At 40.1% G+C, this 19,357-nt stretch overlaps 1 protein-coding gene across 2 annotated transcripts in view; it reads right to left on the bottom strand.

Moving 5' to 3' along the window:
- The window catches only part of LOC124804839 (anaphase-promoting complex subunit 4), a 120,087-nt gene that overhangs the window by 25,879 nt on the left and 74,851 nt on the right, over positions 1-19,357 (bottom strand). For both annotated transcript variants that reach the window (XM_047265189.1, XM_047265190.1), the window contains 3 exons: positions 11,305-11,489; positions 9,412-9,535; positions 4,985-5,248 (listed from right to left, as the gene is read on the bottom strand). In XM_047265189.1, coding sequence (XP_047121145.1) covers positions 4,985-5,248; positions 9,412-9,535; positions 11,305-11,489 — 573 coding nt within the window. The remainder of the gene's footprint in view (positions 1-4,984; positions 5,249-9,411; positions 9,536-11,304; positions 11,490-19,357) is intronic.

Here is a 19,357-nt window from a genome sequence, read left to right as displayed (position 1 = left end):
CGTCCAATATCTATACTCCTTACACCAAACGAGGCATCATTTGGCATTTACTGGTGTGATGTGTAGCTTATGAGAAGCCGCTCGAACACGAAATCCAAGTTTTCTCACCTCCAACCTAACTGCCATAGTACTTGCTGTGGATCGTGATGCAGTTGGGAATTTCTATGTGATGGTCTGGATAGATGTCTGCCTATTACACACTACGACCCTTTTCAACTGGCAGCAGTCTCTGCGTCAACAGACGAGGTCGGCATATATGCTATGGTGCTGTACGTGTCCCTTCATGTTTCCACTTCATTATCACATCACATCACAAACAGTGGACCTAGGGATGTTTAGGAGTGTGGAAATCTCATGTACAGACGTATGACACAAGTGACACACAATCACATGACCACGTACGAAGTCCATGAGTTTCCCATTCTGCAATCTCATGATGTCTAATGACAACTGAGGTCGCTGATATGGAGTACCTGGCATTAGGTGGCAGCACAATGCACCTAATATGAAAAATGCATGATTTTGGGGGTGTATGGATACTTTTGTTCTTTTTGAAACACCCTGTATAACATGACCAACAAGAGTCCCAACACAGTTCCCTCAGTCACACCTGAAATTAGCTCTACATCTGATGATGACTCTCCATCCACGATAATATTCTGCATCCCCCTTACCGAAAGATTCACAATCCAGTCACAACTTTCACTTGATATCCCATATGATTGTACTTTTGACAATTAGGTGTGGTACAAAGTCAAATGCTTTTTGGAAATAAAGTAATACTGCATGTACCTGACTGCCTTGATATAAAGCTTTCAGTATGTCAAGTGAGAAAAGCGCGAGTTATTTTCATTTGATGGATGTTTCTGGAATTAATGCTGTTTGGCACTGAGGAAGTCATTTTGTTCATGATATCTCGTTACATATGAGCTCAGAATATGTTCTAAGATTCTACAACAAACTGATGTCAAAGATGTTGGTAGTTTTGTGTATCACTTCTACTAACCTTTCCAAAGACAGGTGTGACCTATCTTTTTCCGAGGACTGGGCACTGGGTTGGGTTGGGTTGTTTGTGGGAAGAGACCAAACTGCAAGGTCATCGGTCTCATCGGATCAGGGAAGGACGGGGAAGGAAGCCGGCTGTGCCCTTTCAAAGGAACCGTCCCGGCATTTGCTTGGAGCAATTTAGGGAAATCACAGAAAACCTAAATCAGGATGGCCGGACACGGGATTGAACCATCGTCCTCCAGGATTGAACCATCATCCTCCAGAGTGAGAGTCCAGTGGACTGGGCACTGTTTTTTGTTTGAGGGATCTATGATATATTATGGTTAGAGGAGGGGCTAACTCAGCTGCAAATTCAGTATAGAATCAGACAGGGATTCCATCAGGTCCTGGACCTTTATTCAGTTTTAACAATTTCAGCTGTTTTTCAACACCACAGACACTAATACTTATTTCACTCACCTTTTCAGTGGTTTTCCTCAGTTTTCCTTTGTAAAGGAACATTTGAAAATGGAATTAAGTGTTCCAGCTTTTGCACTGCTACTGTCAATTTCCATTCCCATTTCATTTGCTAGGTACTGAACACTAACTTTGGTGCCACTAACAGCCTTTACATACGATCAGAATTTTTTAGGGTTTTATGAAATATCATTTGACAATATTCTGTTACAGTAGTTATTGAAAGCATCACACACTACTGTCTTAACAGCCAAACATGTTTATTCAGCACCTCTCTATCTCTAGCCCTATGCTCTGTTTTACACCTATTATACAGTAATCTGTGTTTCTTTATAGTATATCATGGAGGTTCCCTCCCATTATATAGTGTTCTACTGGGTACATATCTATCCAGTGAATAGTTAGCTATTCTTTTAAACTTGATCCATAGTAAATAGCTAAGTGTAGTCTCTAACCAGACACTGAAATGGCTGACCATATTGCAATGTACAATCAAATTTGCAACACTAAAGTAAATTTTGAACATAAATACCAACCATTAGAACACAAAAGTTTACCACAATTACAACATAAAAGAAATGTAGAATAAAATGTGTCAGTCATTAATTGCAAAAGCAGGCATATTTTATATTTGTTGATTACAGTGCCATATACTATAAATGGAAAACAATGGTTCAAGTAAACTGTACTTACTTTTTGGCATAAAATCCAAATATGGAACAAAAATGAGAAGTTCCCATTTGGAAACACAAAGTTCATGAAGGAGAGGTGGTTAGGAGGTGACCAGTTGCAGCACAGACAGATGTCCTCTTTTCACCTAGAATATTTGTTTTGTTTTGTTTGATGTGGTGTGTTCGAGATATTTAGTTTCTCAACCTTGTATTCATTCCTCAGTTGATTCAGGCAGGTTACTCTTATGCTCCACCATAACCTACCCATTTTGGCAGCTTCAGTTTTCCCCTTCATCTCTTATCAATGTCCAACACTCTAAGCCATATGTCAGAATGCTCTTCAACCACAACACATCGCACTACGTTCTTTGTTCTTATGGATATGTGCAGACTTCAAAAGATACCATTTAATGGTGTGATACCTAGCCTAGCTTGACTTATCATGTGGGGTATGTCCACTTCCCACTGTTATCAGTTAGTGAACCCAGATACTTGAACACATCAACATTTCTTATCAAGCCAAACTCAAAATTCAAATGCTCACCTTGCCCACTTCCATCAACAAGATATTTTGTTTTATCCATACTGACTGTTAGTCCCTTTTTTTTATAAGCACCTACTAACTTTCTCATCTGATACATCTTATCCAGAGATATAACTACTTGATTGTCAGCAAACAGTAAAGAGGGTCAAGGTTGGTGCCATACTGCCATATAAGACCAATTTCTAAATACAACCTAAATAAGGTTGGTGCCATAAAACATTCTTGTTTTAACCTTACTTGTTTTAAAACTTTCTGACATCTTACCACCATACTTCATAACTGCCTTGCACTGGTGGTAGAAGTAAATATCAAAAAGTTTCCACTCAAAGGCTCTAAAATCCAGAATTGGTATTCCAATCAGGCAAAATCACATTGAGCATTGAGACTATCACCCCACTGACGCAACAGGTTCAAGATAAATTTTTGGTAAAATCCTGCTGCATGAAGAAGTTAGTAACTGCCTGCCGCACATCCTTGTCTGACAGGAAATGACTTTTCAATGGACCGAAGGTGTGATAATTGCATGGGAAGAGATCAGGACTATAGGGTGGCTGCTCAAATGTCTTGCACTTCTCCATAATGGACGAGGCCACCCTTACAGACTGACCAGCACAGAACTTAAGAGCACAACAGTGGTTTTCGACACACGTGCTGCCCCATACTCATTCTTCACTCTACAATGGATGTATACTGGTGTTCTTCCTTGCTCTACGTTGCATATACGCTGCAGTAATGCCCTCAAATGGAAACTTTTTGATCGCCCGTTACACAATCAATCACCAACTCTAGTAATGCTCCAACATTTTCCAACACTGTTCACAGTAACTTCCTTGGGACAGAATTTTAGGCCTTTTCTAAAGCAACAAACACCAAAGATCTAGATTTTTTGTGATCATTTTCTGACACATATGGCGTGCACAAAAGACGTTACCAACACAGCAGCAACTAGTGTGTGCATTTCGGTGTCTGTGTGGTTGTGTCTGTGGTATATGTACTTTTAAACAATCGAAAATCCAGGATGGAATGTAACTATATAGTAGGTGCTACTCACCAAATAGGGGACATTCTGAGTCACAGAAAGGCACAACAAAAAGACTGTCGGGAAGTTAGCTTTTGACCAACAAGCCTTTGTCACAAATAGACATCTCTCTCTCTCTCTCTCTCTCTCTCTCTCTCTCTCTCTCTCTCTCTCACACACACACACACACACACACACACACACGACCACTATCTCTGGCAGCTGGAGCCAGGTGCTGGAGACTGTGGCCATGTGTGTGTTTGAGTTTGTGTGGGGGGTCTATTTTTGACAAAGGCCTCACTGGCCGAAAGCTAATTTCCGGCAGTCTTTTTGTTGCGCCTTTCTGCGATTCAGCATCTTCGCTATATGGTGAGTAGCAACTATCCTTTTCATTATATTGGTGTATGTACTTTTGCTGGAGAAAGAGCAAGAGCTCAAGAGCTAGTGTGAGTACTGTTTTCTTTTGCTTGTTTCTATGTGCCACACACAAGTCAGCTATAGGTGAGCCATTGTCTTTCCTGGATTTTACATTTTATTATTGTGGATCAGACATAGTTAGGAATTAGAAAATAATTGTCAAAGCAAATTTCATTGTTTGCAAATCATATTATGCACCAATATTAACCTTTCCATCAAAATGTTAGGCTTGGGCAAAGAAAGATTTGAGTAGAATACAAATGACAGAAATGTGCTTTCTACAAAGGATCCTGAGTAAGATAACAAGGGACAGGACACGAAATGAAACAATTTGAAACATGCTTCATATCAATCCTTTTTTTTTTTTTTTTTTTTTTTTTAAACACCTATGGATATGAATCAGCTAAAATGCTGTGGCCATGTTAAAAGAATGAGAAAAGAACAGAATCTGGAAGAAGACCAAATGGAAGACCCCAAACAAGACTATGTGAAGAACGATGAGAATTGGTGAGGACCACAATGGGAGAAAATGTGGAATGGTAGGACTGTGAGAGAAAAGAGAAGATTAGAAGAGGCTTTGTGAATTACCTGCATGAGCAGGAATGTTTCAGGAAGAGGAGGGGGGGGGAGGAGGAGGAGGAGGAGGAGGAGGAGGAGGAGGAGGAGGAGGAGGAGGAGGAGGAGGAGGGGGGGGGGAGGAGGGAGGAGAAGTAGGGAGGAGGGAGGAGAAGGGGAAGGAGAAGCAGTAGTAGTGGTAGTAGTAGAGTAGAGTAGTAGTGGTGGTGGTGGTCACAGTAGAAACAATAACAACAGCAATCCTATTTCAAATACGACTGTCATTGTTTCCTCCTGTTTACTTCTTCCTTTTACCTGAAGCATATAAATGCCAGTTGCTGGTGGTGGTGAATCAGTGAACACAACAAGCAATTTTACAGGATCTTGCAATGTTGTGTGAGCAATTCGAAGACCTGATGCACCAGCTGTCTTGCCAGAAACGTCCAGCCCACACACTGAATGAGCCAACTTCATGGCTGTAGTAAGTGTTTTCTCAGGCTCTCCAAATGCAGTACCCAGAACTTTAACCATCTCTGCATGTTGTTGGACAAGTGAAAACGTACGGTTGTGGGACACAATCTGTAAAGTCACAATTTTTTGTCACAGAATCTGTTAATAATTCTTTCACACTATAAAATATCAATAAGTGATTTACCAAAGCACTGTCTGTAAGTATTATTCAAAAATAAATAATAATGGCAAGAAGGTGTCTTAAAAATAGTATAGAAATGAATTTGAAAACTAAAGCTACAATCACATAATGATAGTGAAAACTTCTGCTTACCAAGTCAACACGCAATACACATCAATAAATGCTCATAAAAATTTAAAAAAGGAGCAAAAGTATAAAATGAGAAATCAAATAAACTATATAAGTAACTGGCCAATGGAAAATCCGGGATGGAATGTAACAATATTATGAGAAGGAAAGCTGCTACTCACTATATAGTGGAGATGCTGAATCACAGAAAGGCACAACAAAAAGACTCTCACAATTAAAGCTCCCTAAGCTTACACACTACTTAATCTAACTTAAACTACCTTACGCTAAGGACAACACACAGATCCACGTCCGAGGGAGGACTCGAACCTCTGATGGGGAAGGGGCACTGTCTATTGTTGACGAAGGCCAATGGCCAAAAGTTTTAATTGTGAGAGTCTTTTTGTTGTGCCTATCTGTGGATCAGCATCTCTGCTATATGGTGAGTAGCAACTTTCCTTCTCATAATACTGACATAAGGAACTGAATTCTTTCTCGGTGTAACAGAGAGCATGATGAGAATCTCTCTCTCTCTCTCTCTCTCTCTCTCTCTCTCTCTCTCTCTCTCTCTCTCTCATGCACACACAGAATGTGAATAAAAAGAATGTTTTGTACGAACTATGAAATCTTGCTTAATTACATTAGGCATAGTACATGGATCCTATAGAAAGGGGTCTCATGTGTGAAGAAGTCAAGAATTTACATGATAATTAAGCATAATACAATAAATGACTTAAAATTGTGAAATTTCATTGTATTATAGAGCTACTCTTAATTATAATATACACTAAACTTCTAACAGTATAAGTTTCTGCGAAGCTAATCATAAATGGAGTGGTAAGAGTTGCCAAAGAGATATTTCTTTAATTTAGTTTTAAGTTTTACTACAATATAGTGTCCATTAGTTACACAATGGTGAGGAATGAGTTGGTTCAGAGCCTGATTCCTTAATTCTGTTTTGTTCATCAATGTCCTAAATGTGATGTAACTGTCCTAACTAACTACTTAATTACATAAAGGTAATCAAATAAGAAATGGGTGGTGATGTTACTTCTATACATATTGACCCTCCTGTACAATACATTTTTAGCATACAATTTTGAACATGGCTGACGTCTGCAGCAACCGTATACACAAATTTGAAAAATATGTAAAAATCTGCCAACCGGTTGCATAGGTTTTCTATATACCTTGACCAGGTTTCGTCACCTCTAAGGGTGACTTCATCAGAAGGTAAGGTAATTACATGAATAACATATCATCAAAGATGTACAGTAATTTAAGAGCTGAGTTGCTCAAGTCATACATTAAAATATAAGACATAATGTTCTTCAAAAATTCAAACATTAAAACGTAAGTAACAATGGTGTGGTGTGAGGTCAAGGTATATGGAAAACCTATGCAACCGGTTGGAGGATTTTTACATATTTTTCACATTTTTATCAATTATATATGACTTGGAACAGACCTAGGATGTATTAGGGTGATTTGGTATGTTTGATGAAAAGGCAAGGAAAAACATTTTATTTTGTAAACAACTCACCTTACATCTCGACATAGTGTCATTTGAGGCATACACACTTGGGCCAGCGATATCCCAGCTTTCTCATCCCACTGGAAAAATAGGTTGTGGCACACTCCACAGAAAAATCACTGACTGTCACTATCACTTTTTCATTTGATGAAAATTTCTTCCTCACCAGCCAAAGTTCACATTAGGGAACAGAATGAAGTCACTTGCGGCTAAGTCTGGTGAATAGGGTGGATGAGGAACCAATTCAAAGACCAATTCATGCACTTTCACCACTGTTATCGCTCATTTGTGGGATAGTGCATTATTCTAGTGAAAGAGGAATTTTTCCTGTGCCAACCTTTATCATTTTTTCAGCCAACACAAATTTCAAACAACCCAACAATGAAGCATAATAGAGTCCAGTTATGGTTCTGTCTTTTTCCGAGTAATCTCTGAGGATTATTCCTTGGGAATTCTAAAAAACTGTGGCCATCACATAACCAGCTGACAAAATGATCTTTCCTTTTTCGGTGCACTTTCACCAGTTTTGTCCATTGTTTTGGCTCTGGCATGTAATGATGGACCCAGGTTTCATCAACAATCAGAAACTGACACAAAAAGTTTTGCAGACTGCGATTAAATATCGCCAGATATTGTGTTGAAGTGCCATGTCAGATGTGCTTTTGGTCGACTGTGAGTAATTGTGACACCCACCTTGCAAACAACTTTCTCACTGATAATTCTCCATGCAGGATTTTATGCACTGACTCAGCTGAGATGCCTACAGTCTCAGCTGTCTCACAAATTTTTATTTGGCACCCTTGCATTACCATATACTGTGTTTTTTCAATCATTTCCCATGTGGTGAACTCAACTGGATGGCCGGAGCATGCTTTGTCTTTTGTGCTTGTTTGCCCATGTTTATATTCATTAATCCAAAAGTACATGTTCTCTAATGAAGGTGCAGAGTCCGTGTGAACTTCATCCAATTCTGTTTTGATTAGTGTGGCAGTCCAATCCTTCAAATAAAATTTTTAATAACAGCACAAAACGCAGTTTTCTCCATTTTCACTCACAGTCGAGATACTGGTCAATTCAAACGGATATCAACAATGAACTGTATGCTGTACAGTGTTGAAATTCTTTATACAATCCTTGGAATAATCAAGCTTACCAACCATGAAGGTGCAACAGAAATGTTCCATTCTTTCATGAAAATTTACCAGACTTATCAAACCTCCCTTGTACAAGTATGCAGTTTTGCTATTTAGTATAAGTTTCACCTCAAAAATCATCTTGCTGTCTTTCTGGAAATGGCTACCTCACAATGTTTCTTCATCTGAGGAAAAAGGAATAAGTCACTGGGTGCACATCAGGAGCATAGGGGGCGAGGCAAAATCTGATAGTCCAAAGCAGCAGCAGATGTGACTATGTCCTGCACTGAGGCGTTGTCATGTAGCAATAAAACCAACACAGACAACTTCATGTGATGTGTAACCATAAATACTACACATGACCTCATCAGGAAAGTTTGCTTCTGTGGTTTGCCCTTTACAAAAATAGCCTGTTAGCAACACACCATTACAGTAACAAAAAAAATTCAGCATAATCTTGCCCGATGGTGATTTGACCATTCCCTTTCACAGTTGCAGTGAGTCACGTGTTTCCACTGCTTGTTTTGCTTCCTTGTCTTAAGGTAACAGTGATGCACACAGCATTCATCCATGGTGATTAGACAGTTAAAGAAGTTATTTGGATTGGCCTGACACAGCTGCAACATTTCTACTGCCGCCTCGGTTTGGGGAACTTTACAAATCAGTGTGAACAGTTGTGGAACCAGCATGTGGCAACATTTGTCATGTTCAAAATATTTTGCAAGATGTTGAAAAACTGATTCATTACTGATTTTAACATTTTTCCAATACTGCCTTGGTTGTGTTATGTTGTAGTCCCCCTGACCCCTCCCTGTAACAACTATTTCCACAGCATTGAAGATTTTGAAAGTATAAATATGCAACAACTTACATACCAAGTGCTTAACATGAAGTCAACATATGTGCCTGCAATACATTCAAACTACCATGCATCAGGGCTTTACAATCCAAAAATCTATATGTTCATTCTATATGATCAATTTTGAATGAAGTTTCTTTCTTTATATTAAATTAATACAGTCTCTGTAGGCTCCCAATATCACTAACAATATAAACAACATGACTGGTTAGCAGTCATTCAGATATACTATAATTGCTTGAAAAATACAGCCTCAGAACGTTACAGTAAAAGCAATAAAAAAGGAGATGACTAAAGTATTACCTCTGTATCAACATCTAAAACAAAACTGAGAAAGAAATTGCAAACTACAGCAAATTTCAATTTCTTAAGCATTTTAATAATTATGTTTGACCTGCTTTTAGTTACTATACCAGTAAATGATTGATAAGATTATTTATTTAAATGTATACTAACTGATGGGTGTTCAGCTACTACAGGATTTCCAGCAAGAAATCTTGCCCATGCAGTTGCTTCTGCTGGTGGTGGGCATGTCAGCTCAGAGTCTACCAGATACTGTCCCAGACGCTCTAAGTTGAACCTACAGAGTATGTTTAAGTTGATATAAGTAACGATACTACAAACAAAAATAAATTTCAGTTAGATCCAAGTCATAGAAGATACGAAAATTCATATTTTATAATTAACATTTGTTCTGACAAGTTCTGTTCACTCATTCTGGCAAGGAAACATTACAAAGTGGAAAACTTGAAATAGAAATAAATATGTAGGAATTTGGTGGGCATCAGATGATCTGAAAAAGAGTTTTAATTGCTAGAGTACACAAATTTTATGTAAGCACTACTTCTTTCAGTGAAAAAAAAATTAAATTTTTTCGATGTATTCAGTTAATTTAATGATTTAAGTTTTAATTGTAATTTCTGTAAATTAAACTTTGAACAATGTGTAGTTTCAGCACCTATTATTGGAGGATACATAACGGCCCGATTTTTGGTATCGAGATAGTCAATCTACGGCCGAGTTTCAGACGAGAAATCTGTGTTGGTTAGAACAACAACAATGCATCCGTTAATAAGTGTTACACAATAAGGCCATGTGTTAAAACAATGACAATGTCTGCTCCATACGTACCATGCTATTCTTCAAGAACTGTGAACTTTGTGGTCAGGTTTTTACTGCTAATAAATATTCAATAGAAAACTATGGTAGCAGTATGTGGAGGTTTGCCTGAAAACTATTAATCAGAAATAGCAGAAATGAGAACACCATGAAACTTAACATCAGAATTGGGGGTCACGAAGTAGACAAAGTTAAGGAATTCTGCTACATTGGCAGCAAAATAACCTGTGATGGATGGAGCAAGGACAACCTAAAAAGTAGAGTAGCACTGGCAAGAAAGGCTTACCTGGCCAAGAGAAGTCTACTAGCATGAAACATAGGCCTTAATTTGAGGAAGAAATTTCTGAGAATGTACATTTGGAGCACAACATTGTATGGTAATGAAACACAGACTGTGGGAAAACTGGAACAGAAGAGAATCGAAGCATTTGAGATGTGGTGGTACAGAAGAATGTTGAAAATTAGGTAGACTGATAATGTAAGGAATGAAATGGTTTCCTGCAAAGCCGAGGAAGAAAAGAACATACAGAAAATACTGTCAATTGAGATATCACAGAATAACTTCCATGGTACTAGAGGGATCTGTGAACGGCAAAAACTACTGAGGAAGACAGAGATTGGAATACACTCAGCAAGTAACTGAGGTTGTGGGTCACAAGTGCTATTCTGAGATGACGAGATCGGCACAGGAGAGGAATCTGTAATGGGAAGAGAAAAGTCCCAAGGGGACGGGGGAAGAGCACATGTTATGGAAATGTCCGATTTTAGACACAGGTAAATTAGATAAAAGTCTACAGACGAAACACAGATTAAATTTGAACTATGAGGATAGGCATCTTTCATGGGAAAAAGGAAGCTCAACTACTGGTATCTGCCATTGACTTGTAGGTAAAGGCATTACCTTGGGTACTTTTTCTATTTCTTTTTATTTCCTGAGGCAGTGCAGCTAAGTAGAAGTCTTCATTCTACAAAAGCGGGGCATATGAGTACCGTGTGAAGATATACACACATCTTTCATTTCTTACAGTCAATCACCAATGTGACTCACTCCTTAATTATAGTGAGATTACGAATAACGATCAGCTTCATAAGAATGGTTATTAAAACAATTACAATACAGAGGACAAAAAAATCTGAATTGTGATATACTGCCAAAATTGTATTAAATTACACAAAGAAAACAAAGTTTGTTAAATGAAAGAAAATTATATCGATTATTATCAACAATACCTGTGTTTTCGTTTTGAGCCTCCTGGTGTAGCAGTAGGGCTTCCAGGTTTTTCTGATGGATCATCAAGGTTATACAAGAAATCTGCTATAAATGCTAGTTCTTGCTGTGATATTTTAGATATTTCAGGTGGGATGCGCTCTTCAGACAGTCTCAGAATAGCAAGATACAGCCAGCGAAAGAATGCCTGGATGAAAATGGACAGTTACATTGTAATTTAGAGATATTTACTTGTCAGGTGTATAAACCAGAATCTGTGTATAGACAATTCTCTAAAGACCAAAAATACTGTAATTTTTCCTTTGCCAAAGAGTAGCTACTCCATATCAACTTTTGTTCTTTTTATTAGTATTTGTTATTATTGTGTATCTTCCATCTCCTGGCATAAATGCTGTTCAACTGTTCAAGTGTACTAATTGTGAGATGACAGTAACAACAACAACAACAACAACAACAACAACAATAATATGGCATGGGAAAAATTTAAGAATAAAAAACCAGGCAACACAACACTAGACATTGAAAAACAAATTCAGAATATTTCAATGAGTTATAAAATACACTCCTGGAAATGGAAAAAAGAACACATTGATACCGGTGTGTCAGACCCACCATACTTGCTCCGGACACTGCGAGAGCGCTGTACAAGCAATGATCACACGCACGCCACAGCGGACACACCAGGAACCGCGGTGTTGGCCGTCGAATGGCGCTAGCTGCGCAGCATTTGTGCACCGCCGCCGTCAGTGTCAGCCAGTTTGCCGTGGCATACGGAGCTCCATCGCAGTCTTTAACACTGGTAGCATGCCGCGACAGCGTGGACGTGAACCGTATGTGCAGTTGACGGACTTTGAGCGAGGGCGTATAGTGGGCATGCGGGAGGCCGGGTGGACGTACCGCCGAATTGCTCAACACGTGGGGCGTGAGGTCTCCATAGTACATCGATGTTGTCGCCAGTGGTCGGCGGAAGGTGCACGTGCCCGTCGACCTGGGACCGGACCGCAGCGACGCACGGATGCACGCCAAGACCGTAGGATCCTACGCAGTGCCGTAGGGGACCGCACCGCCACTTCCCAGCAAATTAGGGACACTGTTGCTCCTGGGGTATCGGCGAGGACCATTCGCAACCGTCTCCATGAAGCTGGGCTACGGTCCCGCACGCCGTTAGGCCGTCTTCCGCTCACGCCCCAACATCGTGCACCCCGCCTCCAGTGGTGTCGCGACAGGCGTGAATGGAGGGACGAATGGAGACGTGTCGTCTTCAGCGATGAGAGTCGCTTCTGCCTTGGTGCCAATGATGGTCGTATGCGTGTTTGGCGCCGTGCAGGTGAGCGCCACAATCAGGACTGCATACGACCGAGGCACACAGGGCCAACACCCGGCATCATGGTGTGGGGAGCTCCTACACTGGCCGTACACCACTGGTGATCGTCGAGGGGACACTGAATAGTGCACGGTACATCCAAACCGTCATCGAACCCATCGTTCTACCATTCCTAGACCAGCAAGGGAACTTGCTGTTCCAACAGGACAATGCACGTCCGCATGTATCCCGTGCCACCCAACGTGCTCTAGAAGGTGTAAGTCAACTACCCTGGCCAGCAAGATCTCCGGATCTGTCCCCCATTGAGCATGTTTGGGACTGGATGAAGCGTCGTCTCACGCGGTCTGCACGTCCAGCACGAACGCTGGTCCAACTGAGGCGCCAGGTGGAAATGGCATGGCAAGCCGTTCCACAGGACTACATCCAGCATCTCTACGATCGTCTCCATGGGAGAATAGCAGCCTGCATTGCTGCGAAAGGTGGATATACACTGTACTAGTGCCGACATTGTGCATGCTCTGTTGCCTGTGTCTATGTGCCTGTGGTTCTGTCAGCGTGATCATGTGATGTATCTGACCCCAGGAATGTGTCAATAAAGTTTCCCCTTCCTGGGACAATGAATTCACGGTGTTCTTATTTCAATTTCCGGGAGTGTATATACAGTGACTTATCAGTATCTCAGAGGTACCATATTTACTCGAATCTAAGCCGCACTTGAATCTAAGCCGCACCTAAAAAATGAGGCTCGAAATAAAGGAAAAAAAATTCCCGAATCTAAGCCGCACCTGAAATTTGAGACTCGAAATTCAAGGAGAGAGAAGAGTTTTAGGCAGCACCTCCAAATTGAAACAAAGTTGGTCCATTGTAATATGAGATACAATTTAGGTCGAATGAATGACTATACACCTACAGTAGTTTGGTTCGAGTAGTAAGCTTAGCAGTTAAGCTTTACCAGGTAGCCATTGCTAGGCGTCAGGCACTCCGTTTGTAATTATACGGGTACCCTTCCTTTTTCACGTGCTTCGTCTGGTTTGAATCGACTGCTTATTTTGCTTTGATCTGATAAGTGCCGTTTTCTATGTTATAGGTGTTCACGTCATCCTAAGCTGAAAATGCATTGCTGTACTGTCATGCATTGTTTGTCGCATTCTGATAGTGCCTGTTTACGGCCTGTCGCCGCTCGCGGCAGGGCTTGCTTTTGTGCGCGCTACCGCCGCTTACAATTTAAAAAAAGGAGAGGAATCGTCTCATTAGCGAAACAATGGCAAGAGACTGCTATTTGTCGTTACTTACACTGCTGCTTTCTTTGATAATGATCAACAAGAACCAAATAATAGATTGCGTATGATAGAACATGTTCTGAACAAGAGTTAGGTGAAAATTTTTCTCCATTTGAAAATCTTTGCGGCCGCTTCTTTAGTACATCAAATTCTGCACAGAAATTAGAGTCATCTTAGATTTAAAAATCTAGCCAGTTGCCGTGCTTCATTTCTGACTGTATCACTATCAGGCATAAGAATAATACGAATATAAACATGACACGATATGTATATTCTTCCGCGTTTGCTGTTGTCTCACTCTAGTTTCGTAGTTTATTAGGCAGCCAGGATTTAAATGAGATAGCAGCAAACACGAAAGAATAATTGGCAAAATGTTTATATTCGTATTATTCTTATGGTGAAGAGAATACTGTATGTGATTCACATTTCATCAGGTTCCTATTAGCAACCATCTCTTCTCACAGGTAGGAAAAAATTCAGTACGTAGAGTTGGCCATATTGACAAACATCCCAAACAGTCTTGCCAGTCGGATTTTCGTAGTACATTGAAATTCTGCTACATTCGAAGATGAACAATACGGAATTTGTATTTACTTCGTTGGATAATGTATGAAAATGCAGTGGTCGAAACTTGGGGCGGAGAAAAAAAAAGCTCGTCTTCTACATTTTCTTTTTTTAATTTATGTACTGACGCAAAGGTTTTGGTGCCAGTATTTATCTTTGTGCCTACAAAGCATGCCTGTGTAGCGCTACATATATTCGGCGGCAGAAGTTAGTTGTGGCGGCACCTACCAACATTTTTCAGAACTTCCGCTTGCTTTGCACTCGATTCTAAGCCGCAGGCGGTTTTTTGAATTACAAAAAACCGGAAAAAAGTGCGGCTTAGATTTGAGTAAATACGGTATTAGCGGCAGTTGACCGACTGTGTTTTGAGAGAGTGGGGTTTAACAAAGTTTTCAAACACAGTTAATTACAGAAGCTTCTGTCTTGGACATCTGCACACCAACATAAACACCATTTCTTCCTCAGTGTTATATATAACATTTGACTTCAGCAGTTTTGAAACATTATCTCTTAAATGGAGAAAATTTGCATATCAAACAATAGGAAGTCCAGGGTGGAATAACAACAATATTGAAATGATAAACTGATACCGACCACACACTGGAGACATTGAACTGCAGACAGGCACAATGAAAAAAAAACACTAGAAATATTTTCAGCTCCAGAAGTAGAACTCTCACACATTCACACAACAGGAACACACACAAATGGCTATTATCAACAGTCTAGGTGGTGCACTCAGATCTTCGTGCCTGGTGGCAGTGGCCATGTGTATGTGAGTTGCTGTTGTGTGAATGTGTGAAAGTTCTACTTTTGAAGGAGAACTTCGTCCATAATCTGAAAATATTTCTAGTATTCCTTTTCATCGTGTCTGTCTGCAATTAATTTCCTTCTCTTTGTGGTGAATACCAATCTGCCTTTCCTACATTGTTGAAAATTTACATATCATTTTTATAGCCTCAAGCAACAAGATTATTTTATGTAAATACAGAACTTTTTTGTGATATAAGGTCTGCCCATGCATTACTTCATAGTTTCCTATGGGTCATACCTTCCATAATTCTTAGCTTTCTAGTACCATCCTGCAAGCTGAGTTTACTATGTTATGGAGTAGCTGTAGCATAACATTTGCCCCCTCCCCAATCAGTTCTTTAAATACAAAATAAGGTGATCTTTTTAACCACAGAAGCAACATCCAACATCATACCATATCTCGTAGCTATCATCTTCTGAATCCAAGGCTGTCAACACACACTAGGGCAGTGGCACTTCACTCAGAGGAAGCCTATTCGAGTCCTGGTGCCCGACAGTGATAGGAGACATAGTGATAAAGCTCGTAATCATCAGACTGTGTGCAGTGCCCTGGCTTAACAACAGGTTTCAAACCTTTCCACATTGTGCGAGGGGGTACTCAAAAAAACAGAACAATATTGCCATGGGCAAAGCCTCTGTATTACACATTTCTGCCACTAGATGAGTATAGCACATCTCATTGCCAGTTCAGTGGCGCCTGTGTTGTCGACCTGGCTTGTTGTCTTCATCAGCAGTGATTTTTTTTGCTGGTGCCGTTTTGTTCTTGTTTCATTTTTTATGATGGCAAGTTTAAGTGAACAACGTGCAGCTGTGAAATTTTGTTTTCAACTCAGTAAAAATGCCACTGAAACTTTTTTTAATGTTGAAAACCGTTTACCAGAATGATGCTACAGGAAAAACTCAAGTGTACAAATGGTTTGATAAATTTAAAAATGGCAACATGTCGTCTGATGACAAACTCGTTCTGGACATCCAAATCGACGAAAATATTGAAAAAATTCGAGAGCTTGTGTTCAGAGACTGTCGACAGACTATTGATCAACTGTCAGAGATGAGTGAATTGTCTTGTTCATCAAAAAAAGACCTGATTTGTGACAGACAGGAGACTGGTTCTTCCAACAAGAAATGCACCTGCATAATTGATGAAAGGAGAAAATATAAAAATGCAGTAAATGAAGCAGGCAAAAAAGAATACAAATGTCTCAAAAATGAGATCACCAGGAAGTGCAAAATGGCTAAGCAGGGATGGCTAGAGGACAAGTGTAAGGATGTAGAGGCTTATCTCACTAGGCCTACAGGAAAATTAAAGAGACCTTTGGAGAAAAGAGAACCACTTGTATGAATATTAAGAGCTCAGATGGAAACCTAGTTCTAAGCAAAGAAGGGAAAGCAGAAAGGTGGAAGGAGTATATAGAGGGTCTATACAAGGGCGATGTACTCGAGGACAATATTATGGAAATGGAAGAGGATGTAGATGAAGATGAAATGGGTGATGTGACACTGCATGAAGAGTTTGATAGAGCACTGAAAGACCTAAGCCGAAACAAGGCCCCGGGAGCAGACAACATTCCATTAGAACTACTGATGTCCTTGGGAGAGCCAGTCCTGACAAAACTCTACCATCTGGTGAGCAAGATGTATGAGACAGGCGAAATACCCTCAGACTTCAAGAAGAATATAATAATTCCAATCCCAAAGAAATCAGGTGCTGGCAGATGTGAAAATTACCGAACAATCAGTTTAGTAAGCCACGGATGCAAAATACTAACGCGAATTCTTTACAGATGAATGGAAAAACTGGTAGAAGCTGACCTCGGGGAAGATCAGTTTGGATTCCATAGAAATATTGGAACACGTGAGGCAATACTGACCCTACGACTTATCTTAGAAGCTAGATTAAGGAAAGGCAAAGCTATGTTTCTAGCATTTGTAGACTTAGAGAAAGCTTTTGACAATGTTGACTGAATTACTCTCTTTCAAATTCTGAAGGTGGCAGGGGTAAAATACAAGGAGCGAAAGGCTATTTACAAATTGTACAGAAACCAGATGGCAGTCATAAGAGTCGAGGGACATGAAAGGGAAGCAGTGGTTGGGAAGAGAGTGAGACAGGGTTGTAGCCTCTCCCCAATGTTATTCAATCTGTATATTGAGCAAGCAGTGAAGGAAACAAAAGAAAAATTCGAAGTAGGTATTAAAATCCATGGAGAAGAAATAAAAACTTTGAGGTTCGCCGATGACACTGTAATTCTGTCAGAGACAGCAAAGGACTTGGAAGAGCAGTTGAACGGAATGGACAGCGTCTTGAAAGGAGGATATAAGATGAACATCAACAAAAGCAAAACGAGGATAATGGAATGTAGTCGAATTGGGTTGGGTGATGCTGAGTGAATTAGATTAGGAAATGAGATATTTAACGTAGTAAAGGAATTTTGCTATTTGGGGAGCAAAATAACTGATGATGGTCGAAGTAGAGAGGATATAAAATGTAGACTGGCAATGGCAAAGAAAGCGTTTATGAAGAAGAGAAATTTGTTAACATCGAGTATAGATTTAAGTGTCAGGAAGTCATTTCTGAAAGTATTTGTATGGAGTGAAACATGGACAATAACTAGTTTGGACAAGAAGGGAATAGAAGCCTTTAAAATGTGGTGCTACAGAAGAATGCTGAAGATTAGATGGGTAGATCATATAACTAATGAGGAGGTATTGAATAGGATTGGGGAGAAGAGAAGTTTGTGGCACAACTTGACTAGAAGAAGGGATCAGTTGGTAGGACATGCTCTGAGGCATCAAGGGATCACCAATTTAGTATTTGAGGGAAGCGTAGAGGGTAAAAATCGTAGAGGGAGACCAAGAGATGAATACACTAAACAGATTTGGAAGGATGTAGGTTGCAGTAGGTACTGGGAGACGAAGAAGCTTGCACAGGATAGAGTAGCATGGGGAGCTGCATCAAACCAGTCTCTGGACTGAAGACCACAACAACAACAACAGCACAGCCATCTCTGTTAGACTGCTTTTGGTTAAAAATGGCACGGTTCTGCTGCCCCACACACCTTACTCATATGACCTGGCTCTGTGTGACTTTTCATTATTTCCACACATGATAGGACACCAATTTAACACCACTCAAGAACTCAAAAAAAGGTAAGACCTGTCAGCCATTTCTAAAGATGACTACAGAAAATATTTTGAACAGTGGAAGCTCCTGCAGGAGAAATGTATTAGATGTAATGGAGAATATTTTGAAGGGGATAATGTTGTTTTGTAAACAATTTGAAAATCAACAGCTTTTAAAAAATAATTCCCTAGATATTGTTGACAGTCATCCATCTGTACAAGCAGGCATTATGCTTAGCAGTCTCAGAGCTATTACAGGGCAATAAGCTGTGTGTTGTACTACAGTACACCTGTACAGGACTGAATCACTATTTCTTAACTAGGAATGGTCGCCTGCTTTAACAATAAAAATTGCCGGTAATTTTGTGACCTGGATCTATTACTTTCATTTTCCTACTGATTGACATAACATTTGGAGTATTCAGCTGTAACCAAACAAATTGTTTACCGTCTGCTCCCATCAAACATGACTGGTGTCCTCATGTCTCAAAATTTTTTGAGTATTTCAATTTCTGTTTCCGTCATCCCCATAGCAATAAGATACTTTTACAACACCCACCTGGAGAAGTGTCACTTGTTCCACATTATATTCCTGTGGTTGGCCATCAGACCATTGCAGTTGTGGCATATGATTCTTCACTACATCATCTGTGATGTTTACTCTCCCAATGAGAGAAGCAAGAAGGGAAAGGATTAGGCAGATGTGCTGGGAGTATAGCAGGCTTGATTGAAGCTGAAGTGGGTGCAGGGAAGGGGACAGAGGCAGGTTGAGGCCAGGGGGCTTAAAGGAATGAGAGATGCATAGTTAGAGACAATTTACAACTGTGAAATTCAGAAAAACTGTTGTTGGTGTGAAGAATCCAGGTGGGAAGCAGTCACTGTACTCAAGTACACAGTGTTGTGTGGCATGCTTGGTAATTGGGTGGTCTAACTGTCCACTGTTACAGTTTGGCA

This window comes from Schistocerca piceifrons, chromosome 7 (assembly GCF_021461385.2).
Source record: "Schistocerca piceifrons isolate TAMUIC-IGC-003096 chromosome 7, iqSchPice1.1, whole genome shotgun sequence".
Lineage (NCBI taxonomy): Eukaryota > Metazoa > Arthropoda > Insecta > Orthoptera > Acrididae > Schistocerca > Schistocerca piceifrons.
The sequence above is the reverse complement of the archived record's forward strand: the minus strand, read 5'-3'. Positions and strand labels throughout refer to the sequence as shown.